At 41.7% G+C, this 27,370-nt stretch overlaps 1 protein-coding gene across 5 annotated transcripts in view; it reads right to left on the bottom strand.

The window, feature by feature from the left end:
- The window catches only part of dlgap4a (discs, large (Drosophila) homolog-associated protein 4a), an 85,652-nt gene continuing 58,282 nt past the window's right edge, over positions 1-27,370 (bottom strand). The window contains exons 3-13 of one of the 5 annotated variants that reach the window (XM_057363302.1): positions 22,673-23,037; positions 21,710-22,573; positions 21,332-21,570; positions 18,836-18,992; positions 16,732-16,936; positions 8,064-8,488; positions 7,220-7,308; positions 5,998-6,401; positions 5,302-5,393; positions 4,043-4,195; positions 1-3,757 (exon numbers count right to left, since the gene is read on the bottom strand). In XM_057363302.1, the coding sequence (XP_057219285.1) occupies positions 3,533-3,757; positions 4,043-4,195; positions 5,302-5,393; positions 5,998-6,401; positions 7,220-7,308; positions 8,064-8,488; positions 16,732-16,936; positions 18,836-18,992; positions 21,332-21,570; positions 21,710-22,573; positions 22,673-22,966 (3,147 nt within the window). In that variant the 5' untranslated portion in view covers positions 22,967-23,037 and the 3' untranslated portion in view covers positions 1-3,532. Of the gene's footprint in view, positions 3,758-4,042; positions 4,196-5,301; positions 5,394-5,997; positions 6,402-7,219; positions 7,309-8,063; positions 8,489-16,731; positions 16,937-18,835; positions 18,993-21,331; positions 21,571-21,709; positions 22,577-22,672; positions 23,038-27,370 lie in introns of those variants that run through there. The other 4 variants (XM_057363301.1, XM_057363303.1, XM_057363305.1 and 1 more) reach the window with 4 other exon arrangements.

Here is a 27,370-nt window from a genome sequence, read left to right as displayed (position 1 = left end):
ACAATCATCCACCGTTTTGCTCCGCTCTTGTTAAATAAAACTTTATTTTTATCGTAAAAGAAATATTCCCACAACAATCCTACAATCTACATTGTATGTATCTATATTACTTTAAAACATGAGAGTTCTGAAAAATAATCATGAACAATATCTATAAATCTATCTTTCTCCGGACTCTGAAGACATGGGATGGCATTTGGGTGTACATGTTCAATTCCATAATTCAGACTTTTCCTGTTTCAACAGGTCAAACACAGAATCACTTGAAAACATTTCCAGAATACACATTCAGTTCCCACAGCAGTAATAAACCAAATCTGTTTTAGTTACATGTAGTGTTTAAAACAATAAAACCACCCAAAACATTCTCATTTACTCCCCCTCATGTTTTTTCAAACCCACAGTCTTAAAGGCGGGGTGTCCGATTTCTCTTAGCCGTTGTTGATGTTCAAATCACCAAAACAGACACACCCCTACCCCCATCTTTGGCTTTCGTCAGCGCTCGGCTCGACTAATGTCCGTCCTGTGCACCTTACTGCTGATTGGCTACAAGGTTGTTTTGGTACTCGGCCCGACTTTGTCTAAACAAGCGTAACTCGGAAATCGGACACCCCGCCTTTAAAGGCCCTGTGTTTCACGGAAGATAAACATACAAGTTTCACATGAAGGCGGGTAAGGAATGACAAAATTGTGTCTTTTAGACACGTGATAGACGTCATCTTTATCAGCCCTCTCCGTCCAGCTGGAAAACATCATTGGTTAGTTACAGCAGATGACACACAAACCGCTTTAAAAATCTCTCAAGGAAAGAAAGGTGAAATCAATGCAAAGGCAGTTAGGAGTCCATCGAATGTCCTGCAGAGACTGTCCGTCAGTCCAGTGTAGCCCTGTTTTGCTTTTGTTGATCTGGAGTTTATATCCGACGGAAAGTGAAGCGAATCGTCAGTCTGTGAGATTCCGTAGGGGAGATATTGCTGCGACATGCAGAATCTAGAAACTTGTGCCGAGTTAGTTGTCATTAAAAAAGCATGTCATGTAAATGGAGACGTCTTGGATGAAGATTTTCAATAACAAGCGATTCTTCTGTGAACTTAGAAACACGTGACGTCACCTGCTTTAACTTTGGATCTGTATCGAACAGTAACATTATTGCTGTAAAACTCAAAACATTTCGCATTCTAAGCTGTGATTGGTCCAGACAAGTTGTTGATTTGCTTAAATAAAACATGATCATTTTAGGATCAAGAACTGAGAGGCAAAAGAAAAACAAGAGAAGACAAACCTTCATTTTCTCGGAACACGAACAGAAATGGGCCGGTCTTTTTCTACAGCACGGTTTACGTAAAAGACAAAACCAAATTATATAACAAAACATTTTGGAATTCATCCCATTATTTCATTTGATTAGGATATTGTGGTAACACTTTAACATTGGTTAACTACATTTTCATATTTTAAAATCAAACATACGTTTACTCCCTCATGTATGCGTAGTATTACTAAAGTATACTAGAATTGTTTTCATGTGGGCTAACATAAATGAACACTTGTTATTGTGTTCAATAACATCAGCAAAAATGAAGAAATGTTGTTCAGATATGTTGCTCATTGTTAGTTAAACCATGCTGATGAATGAGACTTGTTTTCGTAAAGTGTTACCAACATTGTTTATTTAATTTTATGCAATTCAATGAATGTCTGACTAACTTTAGCTTTAAACAGGTTGTTGAGTACATACACATCTACACTCATATCAGTCAGTCATTTCATTGCTAACATTATAATGGATGTCAGCAGACTGGGGTAAAAAAAAGTTTCAATAAAAGACCGGCAAGAATCAGAGTCCTGTTCCCATTAACCACTCTAAATTGCCACGACTTTATAATAAACTGAATTAAAGTTCCCTCTTACAATTTAAAGGTAAGTCGTAATATTCAGCCATAAATCTACGCAAAATTAAATGGTTTGTTAAAATACTTATTTTAGTATATTTTCACTGCTATACCCACACTCGGATCAAAAATACATTCAAATAAATTCTCTTCATTGCATCTCGACCACTGCGTAGTGTTTACTGTGCAGTTGACACAAATGTAGGCTTCTAAATCCTAACATGATACAAAGCTAACTCATGAAAACACAAGGTGATGACTCTTTCAGTTCCTAAAGGTCATCTTACGATGTCAAAAGAAAGTTTTCAAGTTTAATGTGCAGACTTCTCCTGCGGTTTTAAAACATTACTCTGTATTTTTGAGATTGACAACGCCATACAGGAAAATTATTCAGACATTACTGACAAGTTCTGGGTAACCGAAGTCTTTAATTTCTGTAAAGAAAAAGATCTATTACAAGCGACGGCTTCTAATTGGTCACACAAAGACGACAGCTTTACTGTCACTGCCTGAATCGACTGGAAAACATCCAGCGGATTCAAGCGTCAGAAAAACTGTGTACTGAAGTACACGTGGAATGACTGGACCACAGAGAACAAAAACCTTTAAAATAATATAATAACAATAATAATATTAATAATAACAATAACATTACAAAACAAACGACTGTTGACCCAGGTGGAAATCTGGACCATTGGTGAATTTCTAAAACATTCATCATAAAAAGCATTTTAATCCTACAAAATTAAAAAGACAGGAATGGATAGCTGGAACAGAAAGAGCGACATGCAGTTTCATGGAAAATGAACCAAGCTGTGCGTTTTCTGCATCAAATTTTACTTTTAAGTGAAAAACGCTAAAGTGTCTCTATCTTAACTAACTGCTAACTGGTTGTGAAAGAAAACAAGTGGAGTGAAATCCTTCTGCTCGGGCTGGTCTGAGATCTGTGCTATTCGTCTTCAGCTTTAGTACATTTCAAGTATCTGTTGCATCCTCATGACATCTGCAGAGTATCAAGAGCTCAGATTGACCCAGATTGCTCAACATCACTAAACATTCACATACGCCATTCAAACGCTTAAGAGTTCAAACTTCTGAACACACTCCATCCGACCGGAGACCAGGGGCAAATTTAACGTTTAAAGAAAACCGAAAGTGTGTTTGTGAGAGCAGGAAGACTGTGCTGATGAGAAGCAAGTGCACACGTGCAGGGTCCTGAGTGCATGCTCAACAACAACAAAAAAATACGTCCGGGAGGGTTCGGTGGTCACGTGACGTGTGAGTGATGCGTGTAAAGGGTCTGGAGGAAAGATCGTCTTTTCATCAGCGATATTAGCACAATTTACAGACAAAGTCTTGATATATTCCATGAGATAATTCACTTTTATAACATCGATCATTTTAACAAGGGTAACCATAGAAACAAAGGTCAAGGAGAGGTTCTTCTGTGGCAGCCATGGCGTTCAAGCTCGTTTAATTTTTCGCTCTTTGTGTACATTTTTTGCTCGTCATTTTACTGCACTGCTTTTTGCACGCCACACTTTCCGATCCACGAGTGTCCGCGTGGGCACTAGGAAGTGCGTATTTAGGGAGGCGTATTTGGAGGTGCACAAAGTGTAAGCATTCGGTTTCGTAGTGTCTCAGAGTCGCGTCTGGGCCTCCGGAACGTAAATCTCGATGCTCTCTGCGCTCTCCGTGGCAGAGTTCTGCCGTTCCGAGACCGCTCGCTTCGCCGCCATCAGACGCTTTCTGGCTTCCTGACGCTGCTTGTCGGCCACAGAATCGCTGCTCTTTTCCTTCATGCCGCTGGTCTTCACCTTCACCGTCTTCTTTGGTGTGTGCGCGGGAGCGGCCTTCTTCTCCTCCTGAGGACATTCATTCACCCGTCACAACTTGGTCAGGAAATTACTTTTAATGTATTAACAGTAAATATTACAATGAATTTCTAAACAACTGATGTTGATGACTTGTGTACTTCACACACTGAGCAGCACTCACTATGTCAGTTCAATCCAGAAATGCTATTTCTTCACATCACATAGACAAGATAATAATGTAATAAAGTCAGGTTATTAAATTAATTATACATCTCATCGTGGTTAATACAATTCTGGAGAGAAAGCGGTGAGATGTTGGTGTGTCGGCTGGACCTTTTTGTCCTGGATCTCGGATATCTTCCAGTTGTTGGACCTGAGGAGGTGGAGTTCATCAAACTTCATGCTGATGTCCTCTATGGACAGCTGCAGTAGATCCCAGAAGCCGGCCAGATCCTGCGCTGTGGGCCGCGGCTGAGCGGTTGCATCCTTGCACACACACAAAAAAGAATAAATAAAGAATAAATGGAGTAAACAGACACAAGTCCCCTGTAATACGTCACTCAACATAACTCCTGGAGCTTTATGGGCAGTGCACAGCGTTCGCAACGACCAAGGAGACGGATTTAACTGATGAACACACATACTGATTAAAAATGCATAGAAGCAAATAAAACCGTAGTGCCCTTTAGGTCAGCTGCTCCTGTTTAACTCCCGTGACCAGAAAACATCTGAAATAGAATGCGATTTCCTGCAGGAAACAGCTCACAGCAAGAAACACAATACACAGGAGTCTTCCTCTCTTTAACTGTGGGAATGTTGTTGTGTGACACAATAACCCAAAACACTGCTGTATGATGAAGGACCAATACTGATGATTTTCTACAAAGAATAGTAGAATTTGTAAAATGGCTTTAAATCACTTTCATTCAGACTGCTGTGCAGACAAAGCGCCACTAGAGGGCAGTAAACTAAAACCTCAAACAGTGGCCAAAAGTGACGTCTGTAGGGCAGTGGTTCTCAAACCCCAAGATGGTCCAGGGGTTGTTTTTAATTGTATGCAATCAAACAGAAAAATAAGACCACCAACCAAAATAATTGATGTTCCAGCATTGTATAACTGATTATGTTTTTGGTTCAATTACAATTCTAAGTTTAAGATGATAAGTCTTTATTTAGGGCGCCGCAAAGCGATGCACCCTACACAAAGGGGGTCTTACAACAAAAAAAGTGCTGTAGGGCATATTTGTGTACAATATTTGCATTTAATGCCAACTCATGGCAAAATATGACGTGTTAGGAAAAAACTTAGTTGATGTATTTATTGGACAAAATGGTCTGGCAAAAAAGACAAACTACAGCGTAACAGGGAATATGGCATCGCTAATTCTGGTTTCTGATTCTGATGATTTTTTTTCTTTTAAACCAAGCACCCAAAAACCACAGAACACAAGTCAATTGTGGGAATTTAAGTTCTGTACCCCTAAAAGCTTCTGCGTAACATTCCACAAAAAACACCCACAAACTTAACTGTCACACCACTCCCATAAAACATAATATTGATTTTATGAGTCAGGAGACGGATTCATGCTCACCAGATTCTGCTCACAAAGACCCTGAAACTGCTTGAACTTCTTTGACATCAGGAGCTGAGCACTGCCGACCGCACTGCGAACCTTCCCCAACACTACACACACACACACACACACACACACAGAGAGAGATTTGAAAAGTCAGTTTGCCGTCACGCATCACAAACGGCAGCTTTGCAAACAGCATTGATTTGTTATGTTTGACGCGGCCTGTCATGAAGGAGGCAGAAATACACAATTTCATGATCAGTCGTCTCGCCTCCCCCCTTCACTGCTGCCAGGTTCAAACCTAATGACTGTAATCACAGGCTCGAAGAGCCAAAATTAGTGACAACCACGAGCCGTTTGTGATTAAAGCCTGTAAATGAGTCTGCACGTCTTATCTTTAATTCATGAGCCCTCTGGGAATTTCTGGGAATTCAGATCCGGTGTCTGAGGCGCCAAGCGGCCAGATGAACCTGGACACACATTTCATCTGTTTCTCCAACACATGTCATTCCTAATTGCTTATATAATGAAAACATACGGCTACGGGTGCAGATAAGGGCTAACGGGAGTTTAAAAACGTCATCTTAAATCTAAAGTGCTTGAGCTTCTGGTGGTAGAAAGCCTCGGGTTCATTCACAGGTTGTGATCGTGTATTCTGTTCTTTTTTTGTATAGATAGCTTGTGGTTTGCATCGGATGTCGTGTTGCTCACTATAAAAGAATAATTCACCCTCTTCGGACAGTTGTTTGTCTTTGGTCTCTTGGTCCATCTGTTGACACCAAGCCTCCATGCGGTCCGTCTCGGCCTGCAGGAGCTTCTGGAACCAGCGTCCGTCCCTGAGGCAGGCCACACCCCCGGGCTGATCCGCCGCTCCGTTTACGCTGCCCGTACCGGCCTGCAGTGAGGGGTCGGGCGGGGGCAGCGAGGACGGATCCAGCGCTGGGTCGAGTTTTTCCTGCAGCGAGGCAAAACTGCAGCGCATGTCCGGTCTCACGGGTCTGCCGTCTAACGATTGATTGCGCGTCTTGTTCTCCGAAGGTTTACCGTCAGGTTGGTCCTGAGCTTCGGCATCCGCAGTCTCCTGTCTAGACGCCATGCTAGTGAAGCGACTGAGTCTAGACACACACAGAGACACAGACGCTACCTGAACATCCAGATCAACATGAGTAATTACAACCAATCTGTCGGTTTTTCACCGTAGTTCTAACAGCTGTAATAATGACAATATAATGAACTTTAAATCATTTTTTTTAAAGAATTTAATAAAAATGTCTTTCATTTCGTCAAACTCTAAATACACCACAAATACAAAGCATTACATTATAGCATTTTATATACACTAAAAAACTATAATGCTATATACAGTATATATACCGGAGTAGTTTTTATCAAATGAAGAACTACACATCATGTAACATTAGAACCATATGTGTTTTCTTTTGATGCCGTCATATTTATTAATACAATTAATAAACAGCATCATTATATATTTGTGTACAAAAATGTAACAAAAGCGTGACGCATTTTTCTGCATTCTGTATGATATTTTGTCAGAGAGTGGAGGAGCAGAGGAGAGCACAGAACAGAGAGACAGAGAGAGAGAGAGAGAGACAGACAGCTGGTGTGTGGGAGACAGGATGCTTTAAAGAGAGAGATATGTAAATGAGTCAGAGAAAATATGAAAATAGACTGCGATGAGGAGCGCCAGGAACAAAGTGAGTGGGAGATCCGGACACAAGCTTCTTCCCTGCTGCCTGTCTGCACTCAGTCTCAGTGTATGTGTGTGTGTGTGTGTGTGTGTGTGTGTGTGTGTGTGTGTGACGGACACACGCACAGAGCTGTTGATTACACGTGTCCTAATCAGTAAATGAAGGCAGTCAGGCAGACATGAAGAACTTTGGCCTTTTCCTGTAAGCACAGAAGCAAAACTCACGGCCTGCCGTCTTCAACCTGAACACCGATGGACTGAAATCTGGTCGTGGGAGTTTGTTCCTCTTTCAGAATCGGCTGAACACAATCCACCTGTGACCAAGCAAGAAATATTACACAAGCATTTGTTTAAATTGATAAAGCACTATGCTTATGCAAATGAAGTACATGGATAAATACTTGAACATGGTTTCTTTCAAAGTTAGTCATTAACTGGCCAAACCACACCTCAGATGTAAAGGCAGATGTCTACCAAAAATAAGAATTCTGCTCGTTAACTTGAATGGCCCAAACGAATCCGTTTTGTGTTATTGCATGAAACACAGAAGAACCGAATGGTCAAGTAGGAGTGATCCGGTTGCAACTCACCAAGTCATGGTGACTAAAAGTAATGACCTAATAACTTACAGAATATATATCCCCTCTAATGTCGTTGTTTATGCAAACAGAGAGAAGTATGAAATGACACGAGGAAGAGTAAGAGATCACAGAATTTGCATTTCGGGGTGAACTATCTTTATAGATGATCATGCTGGTAGTAAAATAAGAGTTCACAATGCATCGTGTTCCTTCCTACTTCACACAAAACTATACTGCGAGAACAAAACCGATTCTGTACTGACATGAACGATAACAAAAACTATTATAACTATAAATATCAAGACTTCGACATGAAATTTAAAAAATAACAATAACAGAGAGGCCGTTTTTTTCCTGTCGATGAACGCTTTGAGACGATAAAACATGTGACCTAATTCAGTTATTACAAACCCCTGCGATATGCATTTTGAAGTCGTATAAACATGTTTCAGTAATCCCGCACATCTCATGAAGATCCACTTACACACCTGAATACCAATAGATGAGAGTTTTCTCTTGGGCTCAGCTTTCGGTACGTCGGGGGTCACCGTCAAACTCACAGGCTCATTTTTGGCATCTGGGGCGGGAGAGGGTGGAACGATGGAAGGGGGCGGGGTGGTCACCCTCGCGCTGGGCAGAGGTACGGGTTCCCGTGGAGCGGGTATGGGGGGCAGGATTGGCGGCCGCTTGGCGCTCTTAACTAGACTTCCTGTCCGCGAGCTGGCGAGGCTGTCTGAAGAATTGCTGCGTCCTGATTGGCTGTTGGCCTCGCTGCGCTGTTCCTGGCTATCCAGGTAAGTGTCCTGGGCGGATTCGGTGCTGCTCTGGACCGTGACGGCGATGAAGGGTTTGGAGGTGATGCGGGGAGGTATAGGGGGAGGAGTCTTCTTACACACAGCTGTACACGAGGACTCTGAGATGATGGAGAGAAATGAGAAGAAATTTAGAGTGAAAATGTCAAGACTAAAATAAATCAAATGTAGTTGTGTAACAGACCGAATATCTCTAACGCTAGCTCATTTCACATGCAACCCAGAAACATTTCAAAAACTCTCTTCAGAATGTCAGACGGTATCCCAGCAGCCTCTGCTGTGGAGACACAGGAAGAGACGAGACAAAGACAGGCATTTACATACTCGAATCAAGACAACATTCCTCTCGTGCATCAGGAATGCGTCGAGCTGCACCCGCCGAACAAAAAATCTGCTGATGCGACTCGAGATTTTCCTCAACATGATAATAACGCTCGTCTGTGCGTTATAGCGAAGCTCTCTCGACAACACCAGAACGCAAATAAACCACAAACACGATTCAAGAATTCTATAAATTCTATTTTATTTACATTAATATGAATGAAGCCGAATCCCATGAAACCGTCTGATTGTATTAAAACCTGTGTTGTATTGTTTTACAAGACGATGTTTTGCATTATTCCGTTTGTATTGTTACAAAGCCAGTATAGGTAAAGGTTTGTCTGTGTTACCTTGAGAGAGAAATGCGTGTTTATTTGCCAGCAAAACATTTTGACAGCAGAGGTGAACAACAGTATTTTCACTCTCATTTTTCAAAAAAACCTGTCCATTATCAAAGTGTTTCTACTTCAGAAAAATCTACATTATTTACATTATACTTAAAATACATTAAAAACCGAGTAATAACCTTTTATTCAAAGAAAGTAAATTACTGAAGAAACAAGGCCTAAAGAGGCAGAAGTGTTCGTGAACAAATATCCTCTGTATTGCGTTTGCTGTATGGCCGGGTCTGTGCCAGGACAAGTCCAACACAGCGACTGACACTTCTCAGACAATATTGAATACATCTGTTCTGTCTCTCGCACAGGCTGTTGGCATTGTCAGCGTGGTGTTTTAATGCTCGCAGTGTGACGCCAGGACAGCTGCCACACAGCAGTCTGATGGCCAACAGAGATTCACTTTAATGAAAGATATTATGAAAGAAAAGAGCCAGTCAAGCCATTATAAAACATCTTGAGACATACAGATGAATGTGTGACAGAACTACGTAGCTCATCTTAGAACTTTTTCAAGACATTTTGAGTGGTCAAGACAGCCCACCCATGCAGATCTCTGATATTCTGACTTTTATGAATTTGTAGCCATGTTTTAAAGCCATACGTCTGTTTACTTACCAATGCTTCATCTGAAGTTGCACAATTCAAATTCTTAACCCTGAGGCTACGTCTACACTTAACCAGATAACATTTCAAAATGATGAAATACTCTTCATCAGTGCTCAAACTGAATAATGTTGTACGGGGGCCCACACCATTTTGGGGCACATGACAAGTCGCCTAAAATAGACATAATAGACTTATAAATAATTCATTCACAATACTTACAGCATCTTATACGCACAACATTTAGATTTGTCATTATTAAGGACCCCCTAGGTCGATTGTTTCCTCTTATAGGGGGGTCCCTAATGCCTTATGGGGGTCGCGGATCCCCCCAGCCCCCTTCAATTCAAGCACTGCTCTTTGTTCACGCCAGCATTAACAAGCATTTTCCAAAGGTCTGAAATGCCTGAAAATGCTTGCATTTCATTACTGCAAAAGTCAAAAAGACATCCATCATTTGCGTCAGCTGTCCATTTACTTTCCACCTCTTTGAAATGTCACGGCAATGTAGAGAAAAGACACAGAGTTTTTTAAATAGATGAACACATGAGGTGAAGTTGATGCTGAGAGTAACAGAAGACTACAAGGATAAAAAACGAGTGAAAACAGAACGGGAATCACATTAAAAACAAAAATGGTAGAATACCGGACAGCTTTAAGGTAATAAAAATATAACTAAATATATAATGCATTAAATGTACGCAAGAAATATTGGACCACTTTTTGATGAATCCACTTGACAAAGCAGTTTTGTTGACAAAAATTAAACGGTCCACACTCACAGTAACAAAAGTGCAACTGCTATTATTTAAGCTGACAGCTACTGAACGACCAACTTTAACTCAACTTCTCTGGGATGTGGCGGCAGATCATTTAAGAACTCTAGACCAAATCTCAAAGCACAGCGCTGCGTTAAGCTGAGCTGACACTTTTAACCACTTCTTGAATTGCTATGGCACGTACACAACACAACAATGTTTCTCGTCGTCCTTCATCTTCTTGTTGTAGCAGCACGCACACTACACAACACAACTTTGGTCAATGACCAACAGCGAAAACACCTCCCACATCGTGAACACTTATGCCGTGCGATCCATTCAGAAGTGATCATCGCTTCGAAGAGTAAAGCTCTCGATGTGTAAACTCTAGACTAGAGGGAAAAACGCAATTGTATCTCTTAATGTGTCCGTTTAAAATTCTCTTGGTAAAAGGTGGAATAAAAACAACGCAAGTTTCTCTTTATTTGGAGCGATGTTTTGTGTGGTGGTGTCCCCTTCTCAAAGGGCCCTTCGGAGGGCGATATGTCCCGTTTGGAACGCACCGCTAGTTTGACGGTGGATGGCAAACGAGTTGCTGGTGCGTTTACGCCATCCACTGGAATGGAGCGTGAAACATTGAAATGTTATTAAAGTGTGTTCTATCTTCCATTATACACACTTGTTGCTTTAGGATAGTTTAAAAAGCTTCATGTCTGTTATACTAGCCATTTAACATGCTCTGTAATGCTAATTAATACATGCCAGCAGTTTTTAATTCCTCGATGTAACAATTTGACGCAAACCTTCTGAGCTGTGATTGGTGTCGAGACACAACGAGATCACTTGGCGATAATATCAAACAGGTTTGAAAACATCGTAGCGTCCAGATCACGTTGCACACCTGCTTATACTTAATGAGCTTTGGCGACCGAAACGAGCACCGATTTGGTCGCGACACTGAGGTTTTGCCGCAGACCTTGGAAATATGTCCGCGACAGGAAAATCCAGCCAAAAGTCACGTAGTGTGAGCTTGCCATTAATCACAACACGATCTTCTCAGGAAACATGACATCTTGTTTAATTTACAGTGTGATTTAACAACACAGCTGACCTGTCATAGCTTAAAGCACCATGATTTCTGGACAAATGGGACTTAGCGTTTTGAAACAGGCTTTTGGGTTTATCTTACTTCAGATATGCTGGCGTCAGCACACGTGTGACTCCTGTAGAGAGGGTGATAGTGAGTGCTCTCGGCGGGGAGGCTCAGATCCAGATTAAAGGCATTAGAGCCGGTCTCTGCCCCAGGGCCCCTGCCAAAGCGGCCATGGCCTTTTAATGAACACAAAGAGCACAGGCACCAAAGAGCCACCAAACTCACAAAGACTTTTTACTCACATTTCTGGGAGGGGAGAAAAGGTTTTTTTCTTCTGCAGAACACAAAAGATATTTTGAAGAACGTTGGAAACCAAAAAAACATTGGACCCCATGGACTTCCATTGTATGGACACAAAAGCTTTTCTCAAAAAGCTCTTCTTTTGTGTTTTACAGAAGAACAAATCACATGCAGGTTTTGAATGACATAATAAGATTAAAAAGATGACAGATTTGGGAGGGGGGGATGACCTATCTCTTAAAATACGAGAATAAGTAGCAGATTCCGTTAGGCCAATAACAATAGAAATTTGGAGCGTATAATGAGTGAAAGTAGTGAAAAAGAGCAGGCCGACCAGGCCGAACAATAACATAGGGAAAAACTTTCTAGTCTTAAAGGAACAGTTTACCCCAAAATACAAATTCTGCCTTCATTCACTCACCCTCGAGTTCTGTATAAATGTCTCGATGAACACACAGAAAGATATTTGGACGAATGCTTGTAACCAAACAGTTCATGCACCCCATTGACTACCACAGTAGTGGGAAAAGTGACAATGGCAGTCAAAAGTTCCCCAGAACTGTTCGCTTTCCTACATTCTTCAAAATATCTTCTTTTGTGTTCAACAGAACAAAGAAATTTACAAAGAACTTTTTCTAATGGTGGAACTAAATAAACCACCGGGAGACTGCATTTATCAGATATTATTTACTAGAATAATCTTGCGTGTTCTATAAACATCATGCACTGTGCTGTGTTTGACCTTTTTTGTGTTTTTCTGTTTTTCTGCTGTAAAGCTGCTTTGGAACAATCAACATTGTGAAAAGCGCTATATAAATAAAATTGAATTGAATTGTTTGGTTACAAGCATTCTTCCAGACATCTTCCTCTGCGTTCATCAGAACAAACATACAGATTTGGAACAACTTGAGGGCGAGTAAATAAAGAATTTTTAATTTTGGGCTAACTGTCCCTTTAAATGATATTGAGCAGAAAATGTGACCGCTGAATGACAAGAAGCTGGGGTTGTGTCACAACTAACATAAGTTGGTCCAAACAACCAAAAATGACCTACAGACTAGACTACACACAGACAGCCCAACCGCTTCACATTCAGACTTGTAATCCTTATTAGGACAAGTTTTAAGATTAAGTGCACAGCAAGTGTTTACTAAGAAGAGAGCAACTTGCCAAATGTAGGACAAACCAGACTCCATACACAATCTAAGCGTTAAACTCATAACATAATACACAACTCGCTCTGGTCAAGCATGTGGAGACAATTACATGTTTAGTTAGTATACACCTACACCCTAAACTTAACATATTATTTCTGTGTGCACATTTATATAAATAGCAGCTTCTACAAGCTAAAAGCATTCATCTCGTTTCAAAGAAAACAGACTAATGTTCAGGTCTGCTTCAGAACCACGAGTCGATCATTTAAAACCCCACATGCTTGCCTTCACAACACACAATGGGTAGTTGTCGTGTCATCTCTCCTTGACTTTGCATTGCAAAAACGTTGCACATAAACTTGTCTTTATGTGATCACGTGTCATCTCTACGTCGAAATGCACGATACCACCTAAAGCAGCGTTCACATGACAGCGTGCGTGAAAAAGCGCAAGCATTCCCACGGCCCGGTTAGTATGTCATGTTTGGGTGTGTGGTTGAGTCACGCATCATTATGAACACACCTCCACTAGCCAGCATGCAGGCTAACGAGAGCTAACGGGCTAATACAATAAACACATGAAAAAAACAAACACTAAAACCATCGATAAAGCCTATTTCTGACGCTTAGATTTGTAAGAATCGGATGCCTTTGTCATGACTTCCTCCAAAAACCGCACATGGGATCCGTCTCGAGACGCTGCGCGTGCGTTCGCTCGCTCACTCGCTCGCTCGCTCTTTCTATCCCTGGCGCGTGCCCTCCGCGTTCACGCGCTAACGGAGGACATTTAACGTAAAGAAATCCACGCACACCTTTTCCTCCGTGCGTGAGGCGATCACCGTCGATCTAGTCTCTCCATATCGTCGCGCGAGAATAAACGAAGCGATCCGCCGGATCTTTTACTTCAGATCTTTGTGTCGTTTCTTCCACGCGCTGTAATATCCTTCCGTTCAACGGGTCCCGCCATCCACGTCTCGAGGAAGAGTCGAGGGGGAAAAAAAGCATACGCGAGCGATCCAGCTATTCTTTCAAAGCGCGGGATTGGAGAGCAGGGCGTTCACGCGCTGCGCTCTCATTGGCCGAGGGGATGAGCGTTTGATCTCGGCGCGTTGCGTCATAGTAGAGTCGCCGCTCGCGGACGGGAGGCTGCGCGTGATCACGTGTTCGCGCACGGCAACCAGGACGGGGAGGAACGTTTTGAAAGCACGTTTTTTTCTCAATGAGATGAGATACGATAGCGCAAATGTTGTCACGTCAAGAGGAAAAAAATCCACATCTGTCTGGTTATTCTTACATTTTACACGCCATCACGTGTCCTTACTGAGTTTAATATTAAACTCCCAATTTGAATAATGAAAAAAATTACTTTTATCAAATTGTTTTGATTAAGTGAACAACTGAAGAGTACATTTTAGAGTATTTCACTACTTTGATTTTAGCGGGTGTTTGCTGGAGCTCTTGGCGATGTTCAAAAACGTTTAAAACTGGCAGTTTAATACGTTTTTTCCCTTTTCATTACAAAACGATTATAACGAGCACATGGCTTTTACTTTGTCCTTAATTGGATAGTTCATAGAAAAATAAAGTTTCTTCTGTGGATCACAAAATAAGGTATTTTGAGAAATGTCTCAGTGGTGTTGTATCCATACAATGGAAGTCAATGTTGTTGTTTGGTTACCAACGTTCTTCAAAATATCTTATTATGTGTTCTGCATAAGAAAGAAACTCATACAGGTTTGGAATGACATGAGAATGAGTAAAGGATGAAAGGATTTCTTGAAATATTTCTTTAACATAAGCAATGGAATTCTAAAATGCTTTGTGGTATTAGTTGGTTTGACTACAACAAAACCCCCATTATGATTAAAAAAATTAAAATATAAAAAATTAAGTGACACCCACATGCAATCTTAAATTGTCTCACTGTAGCTACTGTAACTATTAAAAACTGACAAGTGTACATTTTTAAAAACCTGCTACCTATATAGAAATACTTCCTTAAATTACAACACACTCATACTGTATTCATTATTGAGTCACTAAAAGCACCTGCGTTACATGAAAGACCCTGTTATAGTTCAAGGAAGCTGGTCATGAGTCACTTGTGCTGACAGATACAATTCTGTTCATTTGCAGACCACATACATGTCAGATCAGATGTGGTTAGGAATTGAAATTCTACGGTGTTTGATCATGAACAGCGATGACGGAGTGCCTATTGAGAGCACAGGTGGGCTGGTAATACCTCATTTATACCATTTGCATTGTTTGAAAAATGCCCATTTCACAGCCAAAAGAGATATTTTCAACCAAATGACAAATTCTAGGAATATTGTTCGATATGTCACACCGAATAGAAGGCAATATAAATCAAGTAGGTGATGTTCAACGGTCATCGGCATTGTAAGTCCTCCAAAAAATTGTATATTTTCATTTTTTTTTAATGTATGTACGTTTATAACACTATACGTTGTATTATATTACCTTTGCATCAAATAACAAAAAAAATGTGCTGTGTTTCTTATACAGCGTCTATGGAAGTCACTGTCATCATTCTCTCCTTTGACTGCCGTTATCAGACTCTCTTTTTTTCATTTTGTTGAAAGCAGCGAAAACACTATCGTAGAGTTTTTTTCTTTTGCTATTTGAGCAAATGAGAATGCAAAAAACATACTTGTGGTAGTCTCCCATTTACCGCTATAGAAGTTCCGAGAAACCCGGAAACGTGAAAAAGGACCATTCTGCTTTAGTCTGAGAGCTGTTTATCAGTCATCATATCCAGAAAAAGATGAACAACCAGGCATCCCATTGGCTGCTTGTGTATCACATGTTACGCCGTACTAATCTGCTTGATTCGTTCCTTTAAAAACCAACTGAGATGAAGTTGAATTTGTAGCTGAAGTTTTGCCAGAAGGGTCATGACGGACTGAGAAACTCTGAGCTTCATCTAAGACCATCAGCTGTTAAACTCTGGGATTCATCTTAGCAAGACGCCACCCGTCCAAATGTAGGTCAGCAGATGTTGTGTGTGTGTGCGAGACAGCCGGTGAGTATTTAAGATGTCAAAAAGTCTAACGACTCCAGTGGTCTATTGAATCTAAACCTGTCAATCAAGTTTCTGCAGAAGAACACGTCTCTTTCGTCCTTTGTAATGTAATTCTTCACATTCCACGGAAGTGACATGAGACCACGTTCGAGTAAATCATGACAAAATGTTCATTTTGGGGTAAACTGTGCCTTTAAGAAGTCCATGGACATGGGCTGGATTTGTACCCTCACATGGTGATTCCAGAACACCGGTCTCACAGAAAGCGAGAGAAAGATCACACTTCACCTTGAGCTCTTTAATACTGATATGATATCAACGGCAATATAATGACATCATGTTAACCTGAAGAGACCCAGAGACCTTTGCCTCTCCTCATTTCATTATATCACCGGCGATGAACTTTGTCCACAGATTTGCCTGTTGCTTTAGTATGTGACACAATTAGGGGCTATCAAATTTTGAACGCATCATTAACTCTTCTTCTCTCCGTGCACTGAACAAGATAAGGTGAATCAAGCCCGATATCATAAACCACGAGAGGAGGAACACAAGATAAATGGTTGATATGGATCAGATTGTGTCCGATCCAGTCCATTGTGATGTTTCACATAATCATGTTTGCAGTGTTTGCTTTATATGATCTCTACAAAGGCGTGCCGTACTCACTGTTGCTGTTGGTATAGCTACTGATGGACATGGTTGTGGGCGGAGTCTCATCTGAGTCCACGGAGCCCGTATCATCATCCTGGGAGCATCCGGCTTGGATGGCCCGCAGGTAACTGTGGCTGCGAGACCGAAAGCAGGTTGGTTTGGGAAGGTCCAAGGCCTCCAGCTGACCGTAAGCCACGCTGCCCGGGTAACCATGCTCCACCTGAAAACACACGTGCAGGTTCAGACGACCCGTGCGACGGCCGCTGCCCGTCACCTGAGAGGGGGTGAGACGCGGATGGCGCTTTAGTGTGGATTGAGGCGTTGTCGTGTGGAAGAGAGGATCTGATGGCCCTAACTCCAGCTGGGATTTACGGCTTTCATGTAGTCATTGTTACAAAGGGCCAAAATAAATCTCTTTGGCTGTCAATCTTAGTGCTAAAACGAGTTTAACACTACACTCAGTTCAAAATTCAATACGATACTGGGTTCACGATATTGTATCACGGTATTTTGAACAAAAAATATACTGAGTAACTTTTTGTTGCGCACACAACTTGTTATGGAATTGACAACACTCAAGGTTTGATTGAACATTTTATATGGAAATGAATAAAAGCGGAATAGGTCTGTCAATGTAAAAGATTATTGTAACATTAATAAAGGTAATAAGAAATCAAAATAAAACAAACAAACAAATAAAATGTTCAAACATATATGTCAAGGCAGGTCATGTCATATTGAATCAAATGACCACAGCTCTATGATATATATCGTGACCCCCCCATAAATCGTACCGCGATATATAGCGACACCTTTAAAAACAAGATGTTAAAATAGTTTTAAAATGCTTCTAATTTAGTCTATATTCCATGCCGTTTCTATATTTATAAGGGGTGGATGAAAGAAGTATATTGTGAAACTTGACCTTGTACTGTATTAATATTCTCACGCCAAGAATTTTAATTTGAATAGTTTTTTTTAAGAACCACCATTCAGTAAAAGTCTGTGAAAAGCAGAAATTCAGAATTATTTATTTATTTTCAAACCAAACTAACTATAATTGTGATATTAATATAATATTGGGTTGCCAGGTATTTGATGAGTTCCACTCCTAATATTTATAAATGATCTTGCCTGAAATAGGACAAACATCCAGGCCTAATAATTTTGTGAATTTTTTCTGAACCGATGATTCGTGAGCACATCAGATTATTATAGCATGTTATAATCCTGAAATATGGCCATTTGTCTGCTGCAATCCAACAGGCAAAGTGCAGAAACAGAAACTCCAAAGAGCTTCATGTGAATCCTCAAATCCTTCTAAATTGACAAAACGCGATCACGGTTCAAACTAACAGCAGAACCGGTAGACGGTGAAAGTAGAGACAGAAGTTTGTGTTTGTTCTGGTAGCAGGAGACACTCACCACGAGGACGAAACAGAATGGGTTTTGCGTGTGTTAGAGAAGAATAAACCGTCTAATTAAAAGCAAACAAATAAACAGAAAGATCCACTGAAACTCTGTTCAATGATCAAACCGCCTGACGATTCCCAGAACAAAACACTGCGTAATAAATGCTTTAAACTAGTTCAAGTAGTCCATTTGTTTTTTATCAGAAAACGCCTCAGTGTTCATAGTACAAAATCCCAAGAAAGTAGATCGGTTGTCTTTCCTCTTTAAAAATCCACATCGTTTCATTCCCGTCTCACTCCAGCAGTCCTGATGTTGATATCATGATATCATGAAATGAGGAGAGAGACCGTATGAAATGTCTTCCCCTTAAACTCATTTTCACTCTCCATGCTTCTTTAAACAAGGTTAGAGATGTCTTGCAACACTTAATCTGGAACATTCTGTTTCTGAGGTCACAGCAAAACATCTCTGACACATTTTAGAGTTTCTCTGCGATTTACAAACACACATCGTGTGTTTCGGGTGGATGGTTGCTTCGCTAAATTTAACCCATGGTGTTTGCGGTTCTAGAAATGGTAATCAATCCACGAAGACAGTTAATACTGTGTTTTACTTTTACTATAGTAAAACCATGGTTCATTTTCGTAAGGGTTGCTAAAGTGATCTGTGCGGTTACGGATTGTGGGCATTTGCAAACAGCACTAACCTGGCTGATGCCGGACCCTTGACCCAGTGTCCCACAGCCCTGACTGAACCTGTGATCCGTGTCCCAGTGCGGCAGTCCCGCTTCACCTGACGTCATCAAACAGTCCAGGTTATCCAGACTCCGATTGGTGGAGACCTCACATAGAGACGGCATACAGCTGATGATCGAGAACAGAGGAGAAACGGAAGAGAACGAGTCAAGAAAAGTAAAAAAAGCACAAACCCTGAACACTAATTTTGTCTTTCTGTCATTTGCAATTATTAAGGATTGGTTTATTTTTAGTTCACAGAGACGAAGTGAGCGAGCAGGTGACCGAGAGCAGGATCCAGGACAGAGGAACAGACGTCTGACCAATGAGATTCATTTACACTATCGTATTCGCTCTTGTGGTAGTAAAATCTGTATGCTTTTCTGTTTTCAGTGGCACACAAAATGAGCTCATCTGAAGTTGTCAGCGGTTCCTCTGTTCTGTGTGTTTCAGTGAGGTTGTTGTGGATTCCTGCCGTGCATCCGTGTGCATTGTGGAGGAGATCAGACACCCGTCGGACCTTCCGTCTGTTGGATTGAGTGGAAACGTGCCAGTGAGTTGATTGGTGAAAGTGTCTCTGTGAATATCTGGTGTCCATCTAAACTGGGCGGAATGTCACCTTCTTTTATTTGATTTGTTTTAAACTTCATTAGAGCTTTTCATTTAAAGGAGTAGTTTAGCCAAAAACGTAAATGTTGTCCTTATTTACTCACCCTTATGTTGTTAAAACCCTCAATGGCTTTTCGGGACATTTTTTCTTTTTGTTTTTTTTAAAGGTATTGTTTTTTGTTTACAGCGGGAGTGGATGATAATCTCATCTCAAACTTCATAAGGATGCAAAGGTGCATTAAGTAACTCCATCTTGCATTTTCTAATTTTCCCGAAGGCATACGAAAATCTAAAATATAATGTTTTTATTGATTAATTATTTGATTAAAAACACATTTGTGTGCTTTTAAGCTTGAGGTCACCAAACTTCCACTTTAAACAAAAAACACAAAACACCACTTAAGAAATCTGTTTTGATGTCAAAGAAATCCATCAGGGTTTGAACAACATGAGGGTAAGTAAAATAATAAAAAAAGTTTCATATATGAATGCCAGAAGGGAATATTCCGTATTCATTTATTCATGTCGAACGGTTATACTTGCTTTCTTCTGTGAAGCGCAAAGAAAAATCTCAGTATGTTCTGAAAAGAGAAATGTAACTTGTGCAGATACTTTATGTAAAACTCAAACTGTTATGAACATTTTGTGACTTTCAGTCTGTTCCTGACACAAAGACATCCCATATAGCAGAAGTGTTAGACTGCTGTTATGATTATTGTATGTGTATATAAAATGTATATTTATATGTATGATCAGTAAAATGACATATAACCCTCGTATCTTCTATGTTATTTCTCGTTTCTTTGTTAAATGTTTTTTCATATAATATTTTTTGTGCTCCACAGAAAAAGCACATCGTAGAATAACACGACAGTGAGTATAACATGAAAAAAAGATGTACTATTACAGTTTCACCTCGTGAATGAAATGAACATCAGGAGGTCAGTGACTCTTCTGTTGGGTCATGTGATCGGATGGAGGCGGGGCTCTGAAACACTGACCTGTGCAGGTGTGGCACTGAGCTGGCGCTCTGCAGAGGAAACCAGACCACACCGAACAGCTCCCGCATGAAAGAACAAGGGCTTTGTCTGCTACGGCGAGCGTGTAGGAAGGGTGGGACGTTACATGGCCGATTGCACATAAAAAGAATGTATTTAATGCCATCTGTGTTTTTCTTTTTTTATACCTTGTGCATCAACATCATACAGGACCGACTGCATATTTAATGACAAAACACTTCTGTAACGCTTTATTCATCTTGCCTTCATTGTATGCAGAATTGTTGACCTCGTCACATGATCTTGTGGTTTAGTTTGACATTGGGCACCTGTGATATCAAGTTTGTTACAGAATATTCAAGAGCTCAGAGCAATGCCTCATGGGATTTGTACTTTGTACTGTAGTTACAGTAGAGGAGGTAAAGCAGTCTGTCAACATGCTGCCATCTGCTGGTCACACGGAGCGTGTGTCTGATAACAATAATGTGATGAGAGTGATTCAATTTAAGATATGTGGAAAAGATGAAATACTTAATAATGTACGTAACGTGTTGGTTTATAAAATAATGTAGTACAAAAACATTGAAGAGTTGTCAGGGGTACAGAAAACCACATCAAAGCGGCCTGAACTGGTTTGCTGGTCTGAACTGGTCTCTAGTCTCTTTAGGTTTTAAAGTTGTTTTCAGACAGAAAAACCAGCAAACAAGTTTAGATTGATGTTTCTTAATCTAGGACAGGATATTATGACTTTTATTAGTTTATTATAAAAACAATAGATGTCAATAAAAAGTTTCCAACATCATAGAAAAACAAGTTTGTGTGTTCTGGTGTGTGTGCGTGTGTGTGTTTGGTTTTACGTACTTGCGTGGCGGCAGTGGTGGTTGTTGTTCACTCAGAGACTGTTGTGTGGCTTTCAGGTAACTCTGTCGTCTGGCGGCGGTCTTGGGCGAGGGTTTGGGCGAGGGGGGTTCGTCTGAGTCCTCGCTCTCCTCCGTGTCTCCCATGGCTTTCACATAACTGCCACTGCGCATCCTCCTGCACGGGATATCACCCGCCCCGCCTCCCTTACCCAGAGTCCCACTCCACTCGCCTGCCGGCACCTGCGGCAAACACACAGGGTTCATCACACCAAATGACAATTCGAATGAATTGAAATCAAAACATTTCATAATTAAATCAAGGATGCGCAACAATGTCACGAAATCTCACTTTCATTCTCCCGTCTTTGTTCTGTGTTACCTGTAGGAAGTTGCAGGTCATTTCTTGTCCGTGGCAGGACTTAGACTTGAGCAGTGTGCGGTTGGCGTTGACCGTGCCCTTCTGAAGCACCTGTCTGGCCTGACTGAGCGTCAGCGCGGACCAGGAGGCTCTCTTCACCAGCGCGTTGTGCTCCCCTCGACCCCCGGAGGGCACCGGTCCCGGCTGAGTCTTGAGATCTCCGCTGCTCTTCGAGGATGTGAGGGAGAGAGCCGCGATGGTGTGGTAGCCCTGTGGATGTGGTCTGGGTGCCGCCTGACTGTCCGACACGGCTCTGCCCAGCGTCATCATGCTCAATGGGTTTCGATACGCCACCGCCAACGGGCCGGCGGTGGCGGGCTGACTGGCGGGCTCGTCCTCCAAAGCGTCGTCTGAGCTCCAGAACCCTGAGAGGTTGGGTCGAGGTCGCCGTTTGGTGCCCTCCGTCTTAGCCCGGTCTTTGCTCTTGCTTCTACAGGCCATCTTGGCAGCGTCTCCTGCCTGACCCGCGGCGATGTTCCCTTTGACCGCCGACACCTCCAGAGACTGAGACTTGGCGAAGAGCTTCTGGACGGACTGCACCAGGTTGCGGATGCGACTGGGACTCTCGCTGCGCTGCTTGGAGCCGCGGCTGCGTCGGTGGAACTGCAGCGTGCTGAAACCGTCCCGCTGGAGCGGCAGGTGTCTTTCCAGTTGGTCGAGGAGGTTGCCCGGAATCCGATTCATCTTAGCGGCGGCCGCGGAGGAAATGGTGGCCGTGCCGCTGGAGATCATGGCGGGGGCGCCCAGCCCGAGTCCCAGATTCATGCCCATGGACATGGAGGATGTGAGAGTGCCGGCACGACTCCCTGTTTGAGCCACATAGCCCTGCTGGAATGAACGCCAACATCACTCAGAAATCATGCGGATGTAGTTTACACTCAAATCAACGCTTCTTTATCAATCATTTATAAAATGTTAAAATACCTGCGCGTACTCGTTCTGCTCTGCCTGACTGGTGTAGTGGAGCCGTGGGAAGGTGCTGCTGTTGGTTAGCTGGTTATTCAGGGGCAGCAGGCAGTCTGATTGTAGGGAGGTGGGAGGGGAAACAGGGAAGTGATGGAGGTGAGGATCCAGAGTACCATAGTGGTTGATGGTGGGGCTCAGGAGGTAGGCAGCGTGAGGGTCCGGGGCCAGGGGACACAACGGCTCCTGTGGGCCTGCGGTGGGGTCACAGGCGTCTGACAGATGTCGGCTACGGTTGGCCCCTAAACCTTTCATGGTTGCTGTAAAGCGTCCCGTCTAGAACATGCTCCCACCTGGAGAGAGACAACAGCCCTGGAGGGCGCCCCCTAGAGGAAACACACAGATGGGAACGTCCTTAATGTCTCGCTTATTTCTTCTAGACATCAATGACATTGAATGAAGTTTCATATGCATCTCAGATGTTTCTCCTGAGAAAAAGAGCCTGGTCAAAAGTCAATATTATTGAAGATCTCCATATGAACTCAAACATTTCTCATCAAATTTACCCAATTCCAGATTATTTGACCTCTATAATCTACATTCATTTGACACTTTCAGGAGAAACATCTGAGACTAAGTTGAGAACTTCATCAAAGGTATGAAGAGCAACTTCTGAGCAATACACAGAAGACAAAGATGCAGTCATAGATTAAAATAATTCAATATTGTGGTAAATAGCACATAACAGATCCAGCGTTTGTCAAGGTTGCTTTACATACAGTAAACTACAACTTTTCTACATGCAAACGTCTTCCCACTTTTCCTCACGATGTTCTGTTCACACCCTCCAGGTTCCTGCCGCTAACATCATCTTTTCCGTCGACACACGAGAGAGACGTACATCTGCACTTGAATGTGACTCAAACAGCGCAGCTCCATTCACAAGAGCATCAGATATACCCGCATCAGCGGCGCCGGTCACAAAGAGCTCTATTGGCATGCTGAACATTTTCATCTGTCATTACTGCACATCGCAGTCGGTCTCAATAGGGCCGGGCGATGAGTCACGCCGCCGTCAAAGAGTCTGAAAACCTTGTTAGCATTCATCCCGCAGCTGAGGCTCCTTTTGAACGGGCCTCTGTAGGAGCCGCGCACTCACCCGGTGACATCAGCACCCGAGCGCTTGGGCACCGGTCGACATCAGATGTGCATTTCCACAGCATTTATGCAGCGCCACGGGCTATTATGAAAACATCACATGTTCTGTAGGAGGAAATAAGTCATTGGACAGTTGATTTGTGCCCACAGACTCCACGCTCCTGAGTGACTCTGGTGGGATGTGTTTCATTTTATAATGCAAAAAGGAAATATGCAACTTAGGCATTGGACCTAAATAACCCTCATGACAATGACAACCTGTGAAATAAGTTTCAGTTCATATTTGATGTTTGTTTTAGTGTCTTTGAAGGCCACCACAACACTGGATCAGTTCTTGGTGACCCGCCATAGTAGGAACACTGGCTTTATAAATGTCTTTGTTCTGTTGAACACAAAAGAAGATATTTTGAAGAATGTAGGACAGCAAACAGTTCTGGGGCACTTTTGACTACCATTGTCATTTTTCCTACTGTGGTAGCAATGGTGGCCTAGAACTGTTTGGTTACAAGCATTCGTCCAAATATCATTCTCTGTGTTCATCAGAACAAAGAAGTTAACACAGATTTGGAACAACTCAAGGGTGAGTAAATGATGACCGAATTGTGCTTTTTGGATAAACTGTCCCTTTAAGTGGACATCTGAAGATATGACATCAAAACTCATACATACATAAGAAATGACCACTATAGTTGCGTCTATATGTGAAAGGGTTAAGCATTACACTGTTTCGTATAAATCAACCTTCTTTTAATAGTGAGCAGCATGCAGTGGTGACACCAGAAGTCCAGGTCACATGACTCCGCCCCTCCTGCTTGACATTGAGAGAGAGAGTTGCGTCAACTCTGTAGATGGCAACTGAATCACGTGATACGGGAAAAATGTGAACTTCCGTTGTCGCGACTCTCTCAATGTCTCTGGACGTGTGCACCACCTGTCCATCAAGAGGAGCTGGTACCTCCCATCGGCCCTCCCCTGCAGTTACCAATGGTGATCACTAGGGGGCGTTTCAGCGATGCATTTGCCAACACAATGAATGATGGATGAAATTGACCGTAGACACAAAATCCAGGAGGCCGGTAAGAATCTCAGATCATTTAAATGTAGTGCCGGTGAGCAAATGATGTGCGTAACTGAGATGAAGCATCTGCGGCGAGTCATTTAAAGCATCTATCCTCTCTGGAGATGATTAAAGCCTCCCATAGACCTGCCAGGTTTAAAAAGTCATTAAAGACCCTGTGATAGATCTGTTCTGAGTTTAACCAAGCAGAAAAAAGACAGACATGATAGAACCGTATAATAATGACTGATTTAGAGAGAAAAGAGTCCTTATTTTAAGGAAGAAGAGTTGGTCTGTTTCTAGATCAGCAGTTATTAACATAAGCGGATGATATACGTTTAAACATGACAGTATGTTAAATGTGTTGAGATAATTCTCAGAGATGATAGCGACCCAGAGCTTACGGCTTTAGAATCAATGTGCTTCCATAAAAAGCTCAAATCTCTTCTGCATTTCGGTTCTCATATTCATACTGTGAATGAAATAAATCTGAGCTTCATTCCAAAACCAGTTCACCTAAATCTTTCTGTCTTTCAACAAATAACATCAGCAGTCATTCGATAGCTTTAGTTGGTTGAAAAAAGTCATTTATAAATTTGCTTTCAGGTTCTCAAATTGGTCACAATTGATGAAATCTGCTTTAACACATGTAAAGTTCAGACAATCTGCTTTACATCTCATCCATCAAGAATAAAAATCCTGAATGTGACTTTTGCGTGTCGTCGTGTTGCACCGGGATGTTTTAATTCACTCATAAGACTGCAGTGTTCATGCAGCACACGAGGCGGTGTTCAAATTCATCAGGAATGAAATGACTTTCCTTTGCTCCGCTGAGGCATCAAACACATCTGTTCTGTGTTTGAATTGTGCACAAAGACTTCCGTCGTCGTATTTAGAAGAGGAAGCTTTTGAACGTTCTGTTCGACGCCAATTTAATTTATCACTAAAGGACTGAACTACAGTAGCTGATGAATTATTTTACCGCCTTTATTAAAATGTGCCTGACAGCAGATCTTGAAAACACGAAGACCTTGAGAAGTTGCCTGCGGTTTTTGTAACTAGGTTACATTGTTAACTGTGCTCTCAGAAGCATATTAACTATTGTGCATACTTATGAGTGAGTCATTTGAACAATGTATTACATTATAATGCAATATACTGTCCATAAAAAAAACAAGAGACACCAAAGTATACATTTGTCCATATAGTTTTGTAGCTGCAATCTGTGCCGTTTGCCTCTCTGTCGCCATCTCTGTTTGAAATATTGAACTGCAGCTTATTTACAAATGATGTCAAATAATGATTGACTTGACAGCTCAAATTATAAATCATTCTTAAAAAGTCAGGGTAAGGTATAAGACAACAGGTTTCAACATTGATTTTTTTTCTTTCTTTTTTCTTCTTGACCATCAAAGATTACAGACTGCAGCATTAATATAAAAGGTAAGAAGTGTGATTTGAACTGATTTGGAGATGACACACACCTCTCTGTTTCACTGCTGCTGTCCTCGAGCAGGTTTCTAAACCTCTCTGTACTGAACGTGACCCACTTTCAGGCACTTAACGTGAAAATCAATGTCACGAACCGAGCGCGACCTCCCGGCGAGATGTTAGACAGCGAGAGCTCCAGTCGTTTATCACGAGTCAAACTGCTCCCCTGTGCAGAACACAAAGAGGACATCAGGGGAGAGAGAGAGAGGACATCCATACCTCATGAATGAACGGACTATGTTGTCAGAGGTCGGGATATCAGTTTCATTTCTAAAAGGACTTAACATAAACAACGACTGGGGATAAAACAATGTTTTTATAATTTTTCAAAAATCATGTTTTTCATTATGTCATCACGTTTTTATTGTGTATTATTGTGTTAGTTAGCTGTATTTGTTTAGTTATTATGGCTTAAATCAAAACAAACCAACTGCAGTTTGACTGATATTAATTGGAATGCACAATAAAAAAACATGATTTTTGAGAAATTAAAAACGGATAAAAGCCTCTGCCGAATGCGTTAATGTAAAGGTTTTTTTAGATTTTTATTTCTATCCAGACTTCTATTTTTACTTAGATTCCATTTTTTTATTTTGGTCCCTATTGTTATTTTTTATCATACCCATTATATTCATGTTTTTATTCTGTTACACAGTCTAACGGTGGGCTCACGCCAAAAGCGAAGCGTGCTCGGACAGGAAAGGTCTAATTTTCCTAATGTTGTAGAGGATGAATGCACAGGACCGGGTGCCGCTGGCAACATGATCCGTGAAGTCGAGCTGATCATCAATTAACACTCCCAGGCTTCTGGCCGTTCTGGAAGGTGTAATGGTTGATGAGCCCAGTTGAATGGGGAGGTTGTGATGAATCTTTGGGTCGGCCGGGATCACAAGTCGGATCGTCAGGCTGAAATGACAAGTGGAATTAAATATCGGTCCTTTTACACAGTCTACATGTATAGGTCCCAAGGTCTAGGTCCCATGTTGAAGCTCCAAACAACACGAACATCCATC

The sequence above is a fragment of the Triplophysa rosa genome, linkage group LG21, assembly GCF_024868665.1.
Source record: "Triplophysa rosa linkage group LG21, Trosa_1v2, whole genome shotgun sequence".
Classification (NCBI taxonomy): Eukaryota; Metazoa; Chordata; class Actinopteri; order Cypriniformes; family Nemacheilidae; genus Triplophysa; species Triplophysa rosa.
Note: the sequence above shows the minus strand (reverse complement) of the source record. Positions and strands in the feature narration are given on the sequence as shown.